The sequence below is a fragment of the Salminus brasiliensis genome, chromosome 20 (genome assembly GCF_030463535.1).
Source record: "Salminus brasiliensis chromosome 20, fSalBra1.hap2, whole genome shotgun sequence".
Classification (NCBI taxonomy): domain Eukaryota; kingdom Metazoa; phylum Chordata; class Actinopteri; order Characiformes; family Bryconidae; genus Salminus; species Salminus brasiliensis.
In genome coordinates, this window is record NC_132897.1 from 389,829 (window position 1) to 404,209 (window position 14,381).

General features: G+C 44.2%; 1 protein-coding gene across 4 annotated transcripts in view; it reads right to left on the minus strand.

Moving 5' to 3' along the window:
* fbrsl1 (fibrosin-like 1) overlaps positions 1 to 14,381 on the minus strand; it is a 432,366-nt gene that overhangs the window by 15,874 nt on the left and 402,111 nt on the right. The window contains exons 2-3 of one of the 4 annotated variants that reach the window (XM_072665280.1): positions 11,834 to 12,084; positions 8,078 to 8,343 (exon numbers count right to left, since the gene is read on the minus strand). In XM_072665280.1, the coding sequence (XP_072521381.1) occupies positions 8,078 to 8,343; positions 11,834 to 11,927 (360 nt within the window). In that variant the 5' untranslated portion in view covers positions 11,928 to 12,084. Of the gene's footprint in view, positions 1 to 8,077; positions 8,671 to 11,833; positions 12,088 to 14,381 lie in introns of all 4 variants that reach the window. The other 3 variants (XM_072665279.1, XM_072665282.1, XM_072665281.1) reach the window with 3 other exon arrangements.

Here is a 14,381-nt window from a genome sequence, read left to right on the forward strand (position 1 = left end):
GAGAGACAGAGAGAGACAGAGAGATAGAGAGAGACAGAGAGAGAGAAATAGAGAGAGAGCGATAGAGAGAGATAGAGAGAGACAGAGAGAGAGAGAGAGAGAGAGAGAGAGAGCGCTCTCTGCAGCTGGCCCAGGCAACAATCTCCACACTCGCGCTCACGATGGCTTATATGGCAATTACAGCAGAGCTAGCGCGGCTGACCTCCAGCTCTGAGAGCTGATTGCATTACACGAGCCGGCAGGTACACGGACACAGAGCGGGATTCCCGCCAACAGCACTCGGAGAAGACTGGAACATCTGAATTTTATGCCTTATTTCAAACAGTTTAAGAGATTTAACTTTAAATCAAAGAAGCAACACGAGCGTTTCTGTGAACCCGGAGCTAAACAGACCTGACGCTCAGAATTTCTGCAGAACTCCGCACCGGCGGCCTGAAACACGCTAATGCGGGATTACAGCGGGATTCCTGAGGGAAACGCAGAGGTTACACAGTTACACTTCCAGGCAGTTGCTGGGTGCTCACTAGGGTGAAACTGCTTATGCTAGATGTCTGCTATAGGGTTGCTAAGCGGTTGCTATGGTGGTTGTTATGCCATAGTGCTGCTAGGTGCTTTTGGTATGGTGTTTCAGGTTGCTGTGGAATTGCTAAGTGGTTTCTATGATAACCAAGTTGGTTGCTATGGTGCATACTAGATACATGGTGCATACTTGGTTCATTCAGGTGGTTGTTGTGGCATTGCTAAGTGGTTGCGATGGTGTTGCTATGATAACCAAGGTGGTTGCTATGGTGTGTACTAGATGGGTGATAAAGTGCTGCTAGGTGCTTTTTGTATGGTATTTCAGGTGGTTGCTGTGGCATTGCTAAGTGGTTGCTAGATGGTTGCTATGATAACCCAGTTGGTTGCTATGTACTTTTAGTATGGTATTTCCAGTGGTTGCTATAGTGTCGCTAAGTACTTGCAAGGGTATCCGAGGTGGTTGCTATTATGTTGCTAAGTGGTCATTAGATGGGTGCTATAGTCTTGCTAAATGCTTTTTGTGTGGTATTTCAGGTATTTCATGGTTGCTATGATGTTGCTAAGTAACTGCAGTGGTATCCGAGCTGGCTGCTACAACGTTGCTCAGTGGTTATTACGTGGTATTTCAAGTGGTTGCTATAGCTGGTTGCTGCGGTGTTGCTCTTGGTTACTATGCTGTTGCTAGGTGGTTACTATGCAGTTAGAATGGACACTGAATTCATCACTGAATCCCTGCTGCCTCCACTGACAGCGCTAATAGTGACTTAGCTAGTTAGTTAGCTAGCCTTGCTGCCTGACGGGCTAGTGAATGACCTAGCTAGCCAGCTACGGGTAAACGAATGTGGGCTGGAACAGGGCTAGCGTGGGAACTGCAGTGAGGGCAGCGGCGGACGCTGGACTTCAGAACGAGCATCCTGCTGACGAGGGGAAGGAGACGGATCTCGTTAGGCTTTATTAGAGAGATTCTTAGAAATGTGATTCCAATTTCATCATTTTATAGCATTTTATAACCCTCGCCCCCCTCTTGCCCCCTCTCGCCCCCTCCCTGCCGGGACGACTGTTAAAGCTAAACACAAAAATGTCTTTGTTCTCTCCACTTCTGGACGTGGAGCAGCTGGAGAATTCAGGAGGAAATAACGGCTCAGATCGTTGCATTAGTGCAGATCTCTGAGCTGAAACTGAATGTGAGCTTCTGTAGCTTCAGCTGGGAGACAGTTCAACCACTAACAGACTAATCCTATTAAAGCCCAAACAAGGAGGACACAACCTCAGAGGGCGAGACACAGGCCTTCATTACTGTACGACTCCCTCCAGATTCTCTAGTTTCTTAAAACAACCCTGACCAGGCTCCGCCCACAAATGTGCTTTTTCATAGCTACGGTCTCTAATGTGAATCTGGCAGTTGTTCTTTATACTGCATCAGAATTTCAATAGACCTTTTATTTACATATTTAAATGAAATATACTTCCACTGAAAGTTCAGAGGGTTTTTATGTTTATGAAATTATACATGCATATATAAACACGCCAGTGAAGGTCTCTGCTGGCAGCTGGTTTAAATGGTTGAAGCTGGTCATCCAGGAGAAAAGGCACCTACACCAGCTCCTGACCTGCAGAGTGTATACTGCATTTGATTGGGTCAAGCTTGGTCATACTGGTGTTCTAGACTGGTCGGGTTGATCCTACATGCTTTTAGTATGATCTTTCAGGTGGTTGCAGTGGCACTGCAAAGTGGTTGCTAGATGGTTGCTATGATAACCCAGGTTGTTGCTATGGTGGTTGCTATTAGACAGTTACTAAAATGCACCTACACCAGCTCCTGACCTGCAGAGTGTATACTGCATTTGATTGGGTCAAGCTTGGTCATACTGGTGTTCTAGCCTGGTCGGGTTGATCCTACTTGTAGGTGCATTTTGTATGATTTGTCAGGTGGTTGCTGTGGCACTGCAAAGTGGTTACTGTGATAACCCAGGTTGTTGCTATGGTGGTGCTAGGTGGTTACTAGATGAGTGCTATAGTGCTGCTATGTGCATTTAGTATGGTATTTGAAGTGGTTGCTATAGTGTTGCTAAGTGGCTTTGGTGTTGCCATGATAACTGAGGTGGCCACTATGGCGTATTCTAGACAGTTACTAAAGCACACCCTACACCAGCTGCTGACCTGTATGGTCGGGTTGATCCTACTTGTAGACCAGCTAAACCAGTAAACCCAAACAACAACATACCCTAAACTGGTGGAAAGCTAAGCTAAGCTAAGAGCTACGTCATTTATTACACCTGCCAAAGGGTCCAAATAGTCAGCTGCATGTGGACACCCATTCTAATGAATGCTTAAAGCTGCACCCATTGCTGACACAGATGTGCAAATGCACACTCACAGCTTGTCTAGTCCCTGTAGAGAAGAAGTACTGCCAATAGAATAGGACCCTCTGGAGCAGATGGAGGGGTACAGAGGGACATAGAGCCCCTCAGCACTGAGCTGTGGAAGAGCTGTGTTTTATATATATATATATATATTCATATCAGATGTGTCCCAATACTTTCCACATAGCGTATATATTATTCCTGGCTATTGTGAGCAGAATGTGTGTGTGTGTGTGTGTGTGTGTGTGAATGCCACTACTGCTCCCAAATCAGACCCAGGCGGTGTGTGTGGAGAGAAAAGTGCTGATGCAGACTCTCCCTCATTAAAGGCTCTGTCTGCTCTGCTTTCTGTTAAAGTCTGGCTTTAACCACGAACCGCCAGCGCTCAGCTCACACACCCGCACGCCTTCATCACACACAGCTCCGGCTAATTAACACGAGATATTTCATCTTTAAACAATTAAGCCTTATTCCTTTCATGGAGAGAGAGACAGAGCGAGCGAGAGAGAGAGCGCGAGAGAGAGACTGATGCCGTGTTGCCGTTTGGAGAGCCAGCTGCTCGGAGGCATTTAACAATAAACAAATACACATTGATAATTTCATTAATTAAAGCCATTAGCTGGAGGCTGGCGCTGCTGAGGTAAGTGGAACCACAGCTGGGAGGAAAAATCACAAATAAACGAAGGTGAAAATAAAAGTGGTGTGTTGCTCACAACAGCAAAACAAGCACAGTATGAACATCATCATCATCATCATCATTATCATCATCTCTGAACTGGAGATAAAGCAGTACAGAGCAGACACCAATACCCCCCCCCCCCCAAATATACACACCAACCACCCCTCCACCCGCTCAATCGCTGAGGAGGAAAACAAGGGTTAATAAAACACAGCTGAGAGAAGATCACAGTTAACCAGTTCACACATCCGAACCAACTATAATGGTCAACACTTTTAATTAGAACTTTAGAACATTCATTCATTATAAACTGACACTATATTTATATATATATATATATATATATATATATATGGACAAAAGTATTGGGACACCTGCTCATTCACTGTTTCTTCTGAAATCAAGGGTATTAAAAGAGCCGATCCTGCTTCTGTTGGAGTAACTGTCTCTACTGTCCAGAGAAGACTTTCTACTAGATTCTTGAGGAGGAGCATTGCTGTGAGGATTTGATTGCATTCAGCGACAAGAGTGTTAATGAGTGTTGGATGATGATCAACACCCCAACTCATCCTCAACTCCCCAACTCGTCCCATCCAAAAGTTGGAGAACACAGCTCTTCCACTGCTCCACAGCTCCTCAATGCTGGGGGGCTTTATACCCCTCTAGCCCACGCCTGGCAGCATTAGGCAGCATGGTGCTGATAGGGTCATGATGTTGATCTGCTCCAGAGAGTCCTATACAAGCTGTGTGTTTTCATAATGCTGCTACTACTGACCTTCACTCAGTGTTAGCATTTCAGGCCGAGCTGTTCCTCTAAACTAGTTGGAATATCCTGGAAAAGCTTTGTGCCGTCTCTTGGCGAACCGACTTGTTTATAAATCACTGCTTGTTTCCATTATTTTGGCCTGTAAAAAGAAGATTAGCCCCATGTGCTCAAACCCGCTCTTGGCCCAGGCAAAAAGGGAAATGTCCTGATTTTGATCACGCAGAATCATAATCTACAATTCATAAAAGCTCTCGCTCCGCAGGCCGCAGTAATCTGCTCATCTGGGGGTCGCGACCCTGCCGGGTTTCGCCAAGAAAACAGACCGGCACGCGAAAACAAGCGCGCCGTCCAACCCGTGTGAAAGCGCTTCAGTCGGCGGCACGCGTTTCAGAACGCCGGGCTGATTTATCGGGGTTCTGAGGGGATTAAGTTTTCCGACCCCGGCCTGCCAGCGCTCGCTTCTAATGGCGTCTCGGCACACGGAAGCAATTAGGCTTTATCAAAAGAGCCTCGCTGACGTCATTCCTTTCATCTGCGCTGAGGTCACTGTGCTCCAGCCGCACAGCCTGACTGCAGCCTGTGAACCGCAATCAAAACAATCAGACCTGCTCACCCGAGACGCCCTGAAGGCCGGAGAACAGCCGAGTCCAAATGTTCGGCTCTTAATTAACTTCATTAGGATGAAGACTGAGTGGAGCCTTCTATTGTCCTGGCTTCATGGCGTGTTCTCCACAAGATGATCCACAACATCTCTTCACGATTCTGATCCACGTCAACAGAACTGCATCTCACAGTTCCTGCAGGTTCCTCAGGAGCAGCTTCATGCCATGAAGCTCCTGGATTCAGAGCTGTTAGGAACCAGCGTACGGTTCATGGTCCAGTTGAGAGACTCCTGCTTCGTGAGATGGTGCACCGTCAAGCTGGAAGTAGCCGTTACAAGATGAAGATGAAGGTGATGAAGCTACTCAAGCAGTCTGTGGAGTTCAAGCGAAGATTGATTGGTGCTAATGATCCCAAAACACTTCCCACACCTTTACACCACCTTTACACCACCTCCACCAGCCTGGGCTGTTCACACAAGGCAGGTTGGTTCCATGGACTCGTACAGCTGGCACCAAATTCTGACCCTACCATCTGTGATCCTCGGCAGAGGTCCAGACTCATCAGACCTCACAAGGCTATGTTTCTCCAGTCTTCATTTCCAGCTCAGTGTTGGTGAGCCTGTGCTGAGCCGCTGCAGCCTCAGCTTTCTGGTCTTCAAGTGGTCTTCTGGACCTGACGTGGTCTTCTGCTGTTGTGGCTCTTTATCCTCCTCAAGGTGGAGGTGTTAGAGGTGTGCATTCTGAGCTGAGAGGGGTTATTTGAGCTACTGCAGCCTTTCTGTCAGCTCCAACCAACCAGTCTGACCGTCCTCTGTTGACCCGTGTCCGTCTGCAGAGCCGGCGCTCACTGGATGGGTTTTCTTTATTCCACAATTCTGAGAAACTCTAGAAACGGTTGTGCTGAAAATCCCAGCAGATCAGCAGCTCTAGAAACACTCAAACCAGCACAATCACACATGCACAAAACAGGGCAGCCAATCACAACAGAGCGCATTTACATATACCGGTCATAAAGGCACAATCGAAAAGGTAAAGACAGGTTAGAAAATGGTATCAAAATAGATCATGGCTCTTTAAGTGAAGCACAAGGAGAAAAATGTGTAAAATGATAATAATAATAATAATAATAATAAAAATAAATCAATCCAAAGCAAAGCGATGCATAAACACGATGTAACAGAGCCATGTCAGAGCGATCAGCTTCTCTGGTTGAATCCGGAGCGTAAAGCAGTTCTTCAGCTCTAAGGAGGACGTGGTGCAGACGTGACGGCGGCCACATGTTCAGACTTACAGGGCTAACCGCTGCAGCAGTGTCAATATTTGCGGCCATCGGAGCCGAGGGCTGATCTTGTTATGACAGGAGTGTGAAATATTTGCGATGGTTTGCGCAACAGAATTGTTTTACATGCTCGACCCAAAAGAGCGACAGCAAGTCCAGAGCTTACGGCTAAGTGCTAATTAATAATACTCCCCCACACACACCGTCAGTGCACCGCTACAGCGCTCTCCAGCTCCACTAACAGCACCACCGCGGAACCTAGACGGTGTGTTGATTGGTATTGGTGATTTTTTTTGGGAGGGATCACTGTAAACAGCTGCTATGCTAACGTTAGGTAGCTAGCCAGTGCTAATGTTTCTACCCATAAGGACAAAAATTATATGCTTAAGTATTTTTATACATTTAAAATACATTCAGAATATATGATCTATATAGCAAATATATTTTATTATATATTTTTGAATTTTAAATATACAGGCAAATATTAAACTGGACAATTTGTGTATTGCAAACAATTGAAGTACATTAAGGAAAAGATATATTTTTGGCCATTTCCATACATTTTAAAATGTATTTTAGAAATATATTTTTCATAAATGTATTTTCGTATATATACATTTTTTTCTTTCCTTTTTTTTTACTAAAACAAATGTATTTTAAAATATATTTATACATGGCAAAAATTAATTTGAGATATATATATGTGCATATATATAAATTTTTTTTTAATAAAAACATTTCCATATGGGTAGTACGTAGTTTTTAGTGGGCAGGACTGAGTAATGAATAATTAGCTTGAACTTTTTTCAAGTTATGTTGAAGTAATAACACTTGGAATTAATTTTTACTAAAAATATATCATATAATAATATAAATATATATAATTCAGAGGGCTAATAAATCGATAATCAATGTTTCTCTATGTTTAGTTTTTTTTCTACACAGGGTTTATTTGTGACTGTACTTGGAACTCTTAAAGTAAAGTATCTGTAATGATCCTTCATGAATTTACTCCAATATCTTTGATCAATGAAACAAATGCGATGTGGAGAGTCAGCTGGAAGGATCTGCAGTGGAGTGGAAAACACCTCGGCCCAGAGGCCAGGCTCAGCGTGGGCACGTTAGCATTTCCCCAGTTCAGCAGCAGCAGCAGCAGCAGCAGCAGCAGCCATGTCTTCTGTGGTGATCTGCTGTCCCTCTGCTACCTTCTTCAACAGCTCAGCCAGATCGGCACCTGTCTGGCCCTCATTCACTGCTCCTGCCGCGTTATATCTTCGGGACGGGACGCTGCTGTATCCCGGCTCCAGAGTGAGCAACATCCCAACAACCTTGTGAAACCTCAGAATCTCAGCGGTGAAGACGGACACAGGTCCTTTGCAATCATTACTCCTCTGTTTCACGTCCCTGCCAACCAGATCCACACTGCTTCCATGAGCTAGCTTCTACTGCAGAGGGTGCTGCTCGGATTTCTCGCTTATCCATCTTCTTCCCGGCGCTGCACTTCTACACTTCTGCACTTTCGGACTTCCGAGTTACGCATTTTGCGTTACATTATCAATAAACATTCATAAAAACGATTTTTTTACAATTATTAATTGTTTCAGAGTCGTCCACGTCCACATCGTGACGCTACGCTTCTAGTAATCTATGTTTTCCTCACCCCTTCGTCAGCTGAATTTAAACTAGCTCTGAGTACCGTTTGTTTATATGAGCCTGTCCTCCAGTTGTAAACGCCCTCCTAAGGTAGGAGGCTAACGCCGCCCCGCCCCGCTTCCGAGGAGCTCAGTGAGCTGGGGTATCTGAGGGCAGGGGATCGTGTGGGTAGGATGGGAGAGTAGATCGTTCGGATCTTATTTTACTTATCCTCACATTTCTGGCTGCGGTACGCACCATGGGAGGTGCAGTGGGCGGCCCAATGATGGTGGCCGGGGGCAGGCTGGCGGGGAAAGGCGTGAAGGTGTGCTGGTGCGTGTGCTGATGCTGGTGCATATGCTGGTGTTGGTGAAACTCTGCCCTCAGGAGCGACATGGGGGCCAACGGAGAGCCGGCCGCCCCGGGCGCCGCCGCCCGACCCCCACGCTCCGAACTTTGCACCAGGAATCGGTTGTTCAGCTCCTGCCGAAGGAGGTCATGCTCTGCAAGAAAGGAGAGCGAAAGGGGAGGCGGGGAAAAGGAAATAAAAAAAAGAAAGGGAGGACAAAGGAGGGGAGGGAGGACAAAACAGGAAGGGGAAAACAAAAAGGCACGGGCGGCCAGTGAGTTTTCACAACAGCGGAAAAGAAGAGAAAGAGAATAGTCACCTGGCCTTCTCTGTTTCTCCAATTCAAGCTGTGAGGGTTTTCTACGTGAGGACTCATTGGTGGTGGTAAGAGAGTTGCCTGTGACAATGTGCCAATCAGAATCCCCGAATGAGGCTGGCAATACATGATTGGTTGGTTGAATGATATCAACAGGCTGGTATCTGAAGACAAGAGAGAACCAAGAGTCACCTCAGCAGAAAACACACACAACTTCCTCTCCACACTCTTAAAAACTAAGGTCTCAGGCGGAACCAACAAACGGTCTTCCAGAGCCACGCCATGGAAGAACCACTTTTGCTTCCTTGAAGAACCTTTTTTACAGAACCTTACATGAGAGTCTGAGTGTGAGGCCCACGCTACGTTTACACCAGCTAAAGGGGAGGTCCACCAATTTTATCCACAGAGTCGGGGGTCCGGTGTGAAACTGAGCTTCACTGTAGAGAAACTGACCCACTCTGATCTCTGTACAGTGGAGGTGAATGGAAGCAGGCGTCTGTCGCCATGACTACAACAACACAGATACAGCCCATAATTTATCCCCTATCCAAACCCTCCTGTGCAGCTACACCAGTCTTCTGAGTTTTATATAATATGATGATGATGATGATGATGGTGGTAAAATAGTGAATAGAGAATCTCCACTAATCCAGGTTTCTTTAGGGACTACTTTCTGTAGCCGCACTACACCCTGCAGCATGTATCCCTCCACCATTTTAATGATCTGGTTCTAAAAGCAGGTTCTAGAGCCGAACTCTTCTCAGAACTCTGGTAGAACCGTGTCTCAGGCATCAGGCAGCGTCTTCATCACCATTAGGTGAAGAACTTTCTGTGAGGAGCTTTTATTATTAGAGCTTCAGACGTCTGCTTCCCTTCACCTCCACTGTAGAACTCCAGCTCTGACTGGGGGAGCTTATCTAGAACCTCTACTGTAGAACACTGTTCTGACTGGGGGAGCTTATCTAGAACCTCTACTGTAGAACACTGTTCTGACTGGGGGAGGTGAATGACATCACACTCCAAATGAGCAGAGAATTTAGAAAAATTGGTGGAATTCCCCTTCAAAGGTGTCTCCTGGTCAAGCGTGTAAACCATTAACATTACCAGTTAAACCAGTTTAAACACACATCAGTTCACTGGATGCTGATCATACTTAACTGCACCTTCAGAGTTTCAATAAAGTCATAAACCCCAGCCAGCACGCTCATGTGGGAGGATCCCACGGGTGGAACTAGGTGGGTTCCAGGTGGGCATGGGCTCTAAATGGGTTTGTACCAGTTGGGCTTCCCATATGGGCCTCATCCTCATCACAGTCCACCCTAATCTCACATGGGTCCCATCTAGGCCCCGTATGCAGTCTATGACCCAGATGAGGCCCATGTCTAACCCCTCCTGGTCCCACCACTGACCCTGGTTGGCATCCATATGTGGGGCCAATGTAGAACAAAACCTTCTAATTCCCAGTTGGGCTTCCCATACAGACCCCACATGGGCATGTTAGCTGGGTACTAGATAGCAGAACAGGACATGCTGCTTATCCGATCAATTTTAGCACAATTACCCATAGTTCTGCATTATTACTCAAAATGACCAGATCCAAGCTGCGCCCACAAATGTTTTTTTTTTAATGTTTCAAGCTTGTCCAATCAGGTTGGAGGTTTTAGTCGCTACATTAAATAAAGGGGTTCTTAAAAGGTAGTGGTTCCATATAACAATGAATATAACCATTTTAATGGCTGAATAGTCCATATCCTGTTTAATGGTTCTTTTCTATGGTGGAGAACCTCTTATATATGGTTCTTTAATGTAGGACCATAAAGGTTCCACTCTTTCTGAGCAAAGAACCCATTTTCAACCTTTTGGCTGAACCTTACGCATTGTGCTGTTCATGCTCTAGATACACACAATAAATTAACAACACACTCTGAATGTAGGTACTGTGAGTGTATTAGTGAGAATCGTCACGGTAACTTCAGACATGCTACAGTAGCTAGTGGTTTAGGCTACAGCGCTAACTCAGCTAGCTAGCAAATCAAAAATTGGTGAACTTTCTGCTTAGAGATTTATCCCTAAAAGCTACACAATAAAAAAAAAGATGAAAGAGCCCAATCATGGGCGGAGCCTGAACATCACATGGTGAAAATCATCGCGGTTTAAACACTAAATACATAGTAGCTATCAAAATAATTAAAACAATACTCATTTTTATTAAAATACTAAATGCTCACAATGCAAATTAGTATCATAATAATTCACATAACACATCATTTTAATTAAATAATGATGTATCATTCCTGATGAAGTGATCTAAATAATTAAATATATCCAGTTGTATATAGTAGTTCTGTATAGTAGTTAATGAACTATTTTTAGTGTAAACTGAAGAGTTCAAAGTAGTTACTCAATTTGTCACAGTAGATTCTGAATAATCAATAGTGGATCTTGCAGAATTCATAACTGATACTGAGTAAATGATCCTGGATTTACACTGAACAATTCATATTAGATACCAATAAAGCATAACTCTGCATAACACTGCAAAATTAATAATAGACACCAATTCATAGTGGATACCAAATCCTTCATAATGCACACTGAATAATACGTCTGCAGTTTACAGGATTTACTAAACAACACATTTTTAAAGCGTCTGCTTATTGGAAAACTGTACAAATCAAAGCTCCAAAGCACCTGTCCTGACTGATCCGCTGAGTCATCAGACTGTGTCCCCACACTGATACTTAAACCTACTGATCAGGTTCCCTACAGCTGCAACACAACATCCCGTACATACTGTCATAAAGCCTGGCTCTAATTAATCTACCCAGGCTCCGCCCACAAATGCGTTGTTCCACAGCTACTGACGCTGCGCCTCAGCATATATCACAATACCTACATTTAGAGCGTTATTAATATTCACCCTAATGAGACTGTAGCTCCGCCTCCTCAGTGTATATCACAATACCTACATTTAGAGTTATTAATATTCACCCTAATGAGAGACTGTAGCTCCGCCTCCTCAGTGTATATCACAGTACCTAAATTTAGAGCGTTATTAATATTCACCCTAATGAGAGACTGTAGCTCCGCCTCCTCAGTGTATATCACAATACCTACATTTAGAGCGTTATTAATATTCACCCTAATGAGAGACTGTAGCTCCGCCTCCTCAGTGTATATCACTAATAACTAATATTAATAATGTGTGTACTAGAGGTTTTTCTGATTGACAGGCTAGGCAGAAAGTTCACCAACATTGGCTATAGAGGAATAGGTTTGTGGGCGGAGCCTAGAAAGGGTCAGGTACTGCAGTGGTGCGGACTCTTACCTGGGTAGGGCGTGGCGGCCGGGTGCCCGGGCACCACCAGGCTGTTGGTGGGCAGAGTGGGCGGAGGAGGTAGAGTGGCGGGGGTGGCGAACATGGCCGGGTGGCGGGGGAGGTGGGAGGGGGAGCGGAGGGAGTAATGAGGGGAGGAGAGGCCGGCGATGGAGAGAGGGAGGGGTGGGGCAGGGGAGGGGAGAGTGAGGTGGTGGGGGGAAGGGGAGAGGTGGTGTTTGGGGGGGAGGGAGGAAGGGCTGCTGCTGTGGGAGAGGAAGAAGAGAGGAGAGAGATACAGATCATTAAACACACACCCCATTAAACAGCATTAAACTAGCATTAGCCATTAGCACGAGGCTAAGCTGTGTGTGTTCTGCAGAGTTCTACAGAGTTCCACAGCGGTTCTACGCCCATTGTCTCGGATACGGCTACAGGATGAGAACTGTTAACGAACCCACAGAGAAAGCGACTCTCCCTTCTCTCCTTCATAATAAAAGAGTGTGACACACTGTCCACTCCCCCTAGTTCATGTTCAATATATGTCCAAAAGTTTGTGGACACCCCTTCTAATGAATGCATTCAGCTGCTTTAAGCTGCACCCATTGCTGACACAGATGTGCAAATGCACACACACAGCTTGTCTAGTCCCTGTAGAGAAGAAGTGCTGCCAATAGAATAGGACTCTCTGGAGCAGATCAACATCATGCCCCTATCGGCTCCATGCTGCCTAATAATGCCAGGCGTGGACTAGAGGGGTATAAAGCCCCCCAGCATTGAGGAGCTGTGGAGCAGTGGAGGAACTGTGTTCTCTGGAATGATGGTGGAGGAGCTCCATCCAGTACTTTTGGGATGAGGTGGGGACGATGAGGTGGGGTGATGATAATCCTCCAACATCCTGACCTCACTAATGCTGTTGTGGCTGAGTGCAATCAATCAAATGCTCACAGCAATGTTTCTTCTCCAAAATCTAGTACAAACTTTTCTTCTCTGGACAGTAGAGACAGTTACTCCAACAAAAGCAGGACCAGTAAAAGCCTAAATAATGCCCCTGATTTCAGAAGAAACACTGAATAAGCAGGTGTCCCAATACTTTTGTCCATGTACTGTATGTTAATACTTTAAATTAAATATTAACTTTAAAAACAAAAAGATGCACATTAGTTACAGTTTAGCTAATCTGGACGTGCACTTCAAAGGATTTCTCCCTCAGTGTGATGTCATAAATAAACAGTGTGAAAAAAACATGCTGTTTATTCTACACAGTTTGACTAAACACCAAAATCATAGCAACCACCTGGGATACCAAAACAACCAGCTAGCCATCCCTTACCAACAACAGGGGTGGGATAGGAGAAGGACTGCTTGGTAACAGCAGTCTAGCTCCGCCCACTCATGCTGCAGTTGGGTGCTGATTCTAGGTGGATGTGTGAAGCCCAAGATACCCCCCCCAGAAAAGGTGAAAAGGGGAGGGGACGGGGAGGCGGAGGGTGCAAGGTTGTCTGACGTGGTGAAGGAGTGAGACGGAGGGTTAATATGTGTCTAAGTGGGAGGTGTTTGGGGCGTAGGCCGCCTCCCACAATAAATGTCAATAATGTCATAACTCACACAACTGTGCTTATAGCTCTTTACTGCAGTATAGTAAAGTAACCGGTAGTCAGATTAGATAAAACAGACCAGATTAGATTCGATTTCAATCTTGAACATAATTAAAATTAATTTAAAAACAAAGAGGCCAAAACTAAACAAAAATATATCATGTTCTGCATCTACTGGCTAATTTAATAATTCAATTAAATTTAATTCAATTAAAATGACTTTTCTCTCAGTCTGATGAAATCAAGGTAAAATTCAACTGTTTATTGAACAGAATTTAAGTGTTTTAATGGTATTTATTCAGATTTCCATTCCTTAGAATTTTTGTTTTAATTGAATAAAAAAACATTTTATTGATTGATGATTTTATATTTGTAAGGAAACACAAATAAACATCTATTTAATGTCAATTTTATTTTTTGGTTTGTAAAAATAAAAGTCAGAATTCACTACCACTACGTTGTTAGGAGTGATTAAAGGGAAAAGGAAAAACTGACTGTCCCTCACTTTATTGACAAATAGAGAAAATACTGGATATGGGCTCTTCATCTACCAGTGCCAGCTAATCTGACTGCAGGTGATACTGAACATGATATAAAATGGTAATTCAAATAATTAAAAGTTTCCTAGCTGACTGATTCCTCACTTTAAAGGACTCTTATTATGAAAAAGGGACTTCAGTTTGATGTCATAAATTTTACATTTACTTTTAAGGCGTTTAGCAGACGCTCTTCTCCAGAGCGACTTACAAAGTGCTTTGCTATTTACCCAAGAAAAAGCCTCAGCTAGTTAGAATATACTAATAATTCAAAATAAATAAACATGAATAAAATTCAACTGTTTATGGAAAAAATATAAATATATTTGAATGGCATTTATTCAGATTTCCATTTATCAGAATTATTGTCTAATAAAACCAATTAAAAATTTGTAAGGAAACAAATATAAACATCTATTTAATGTC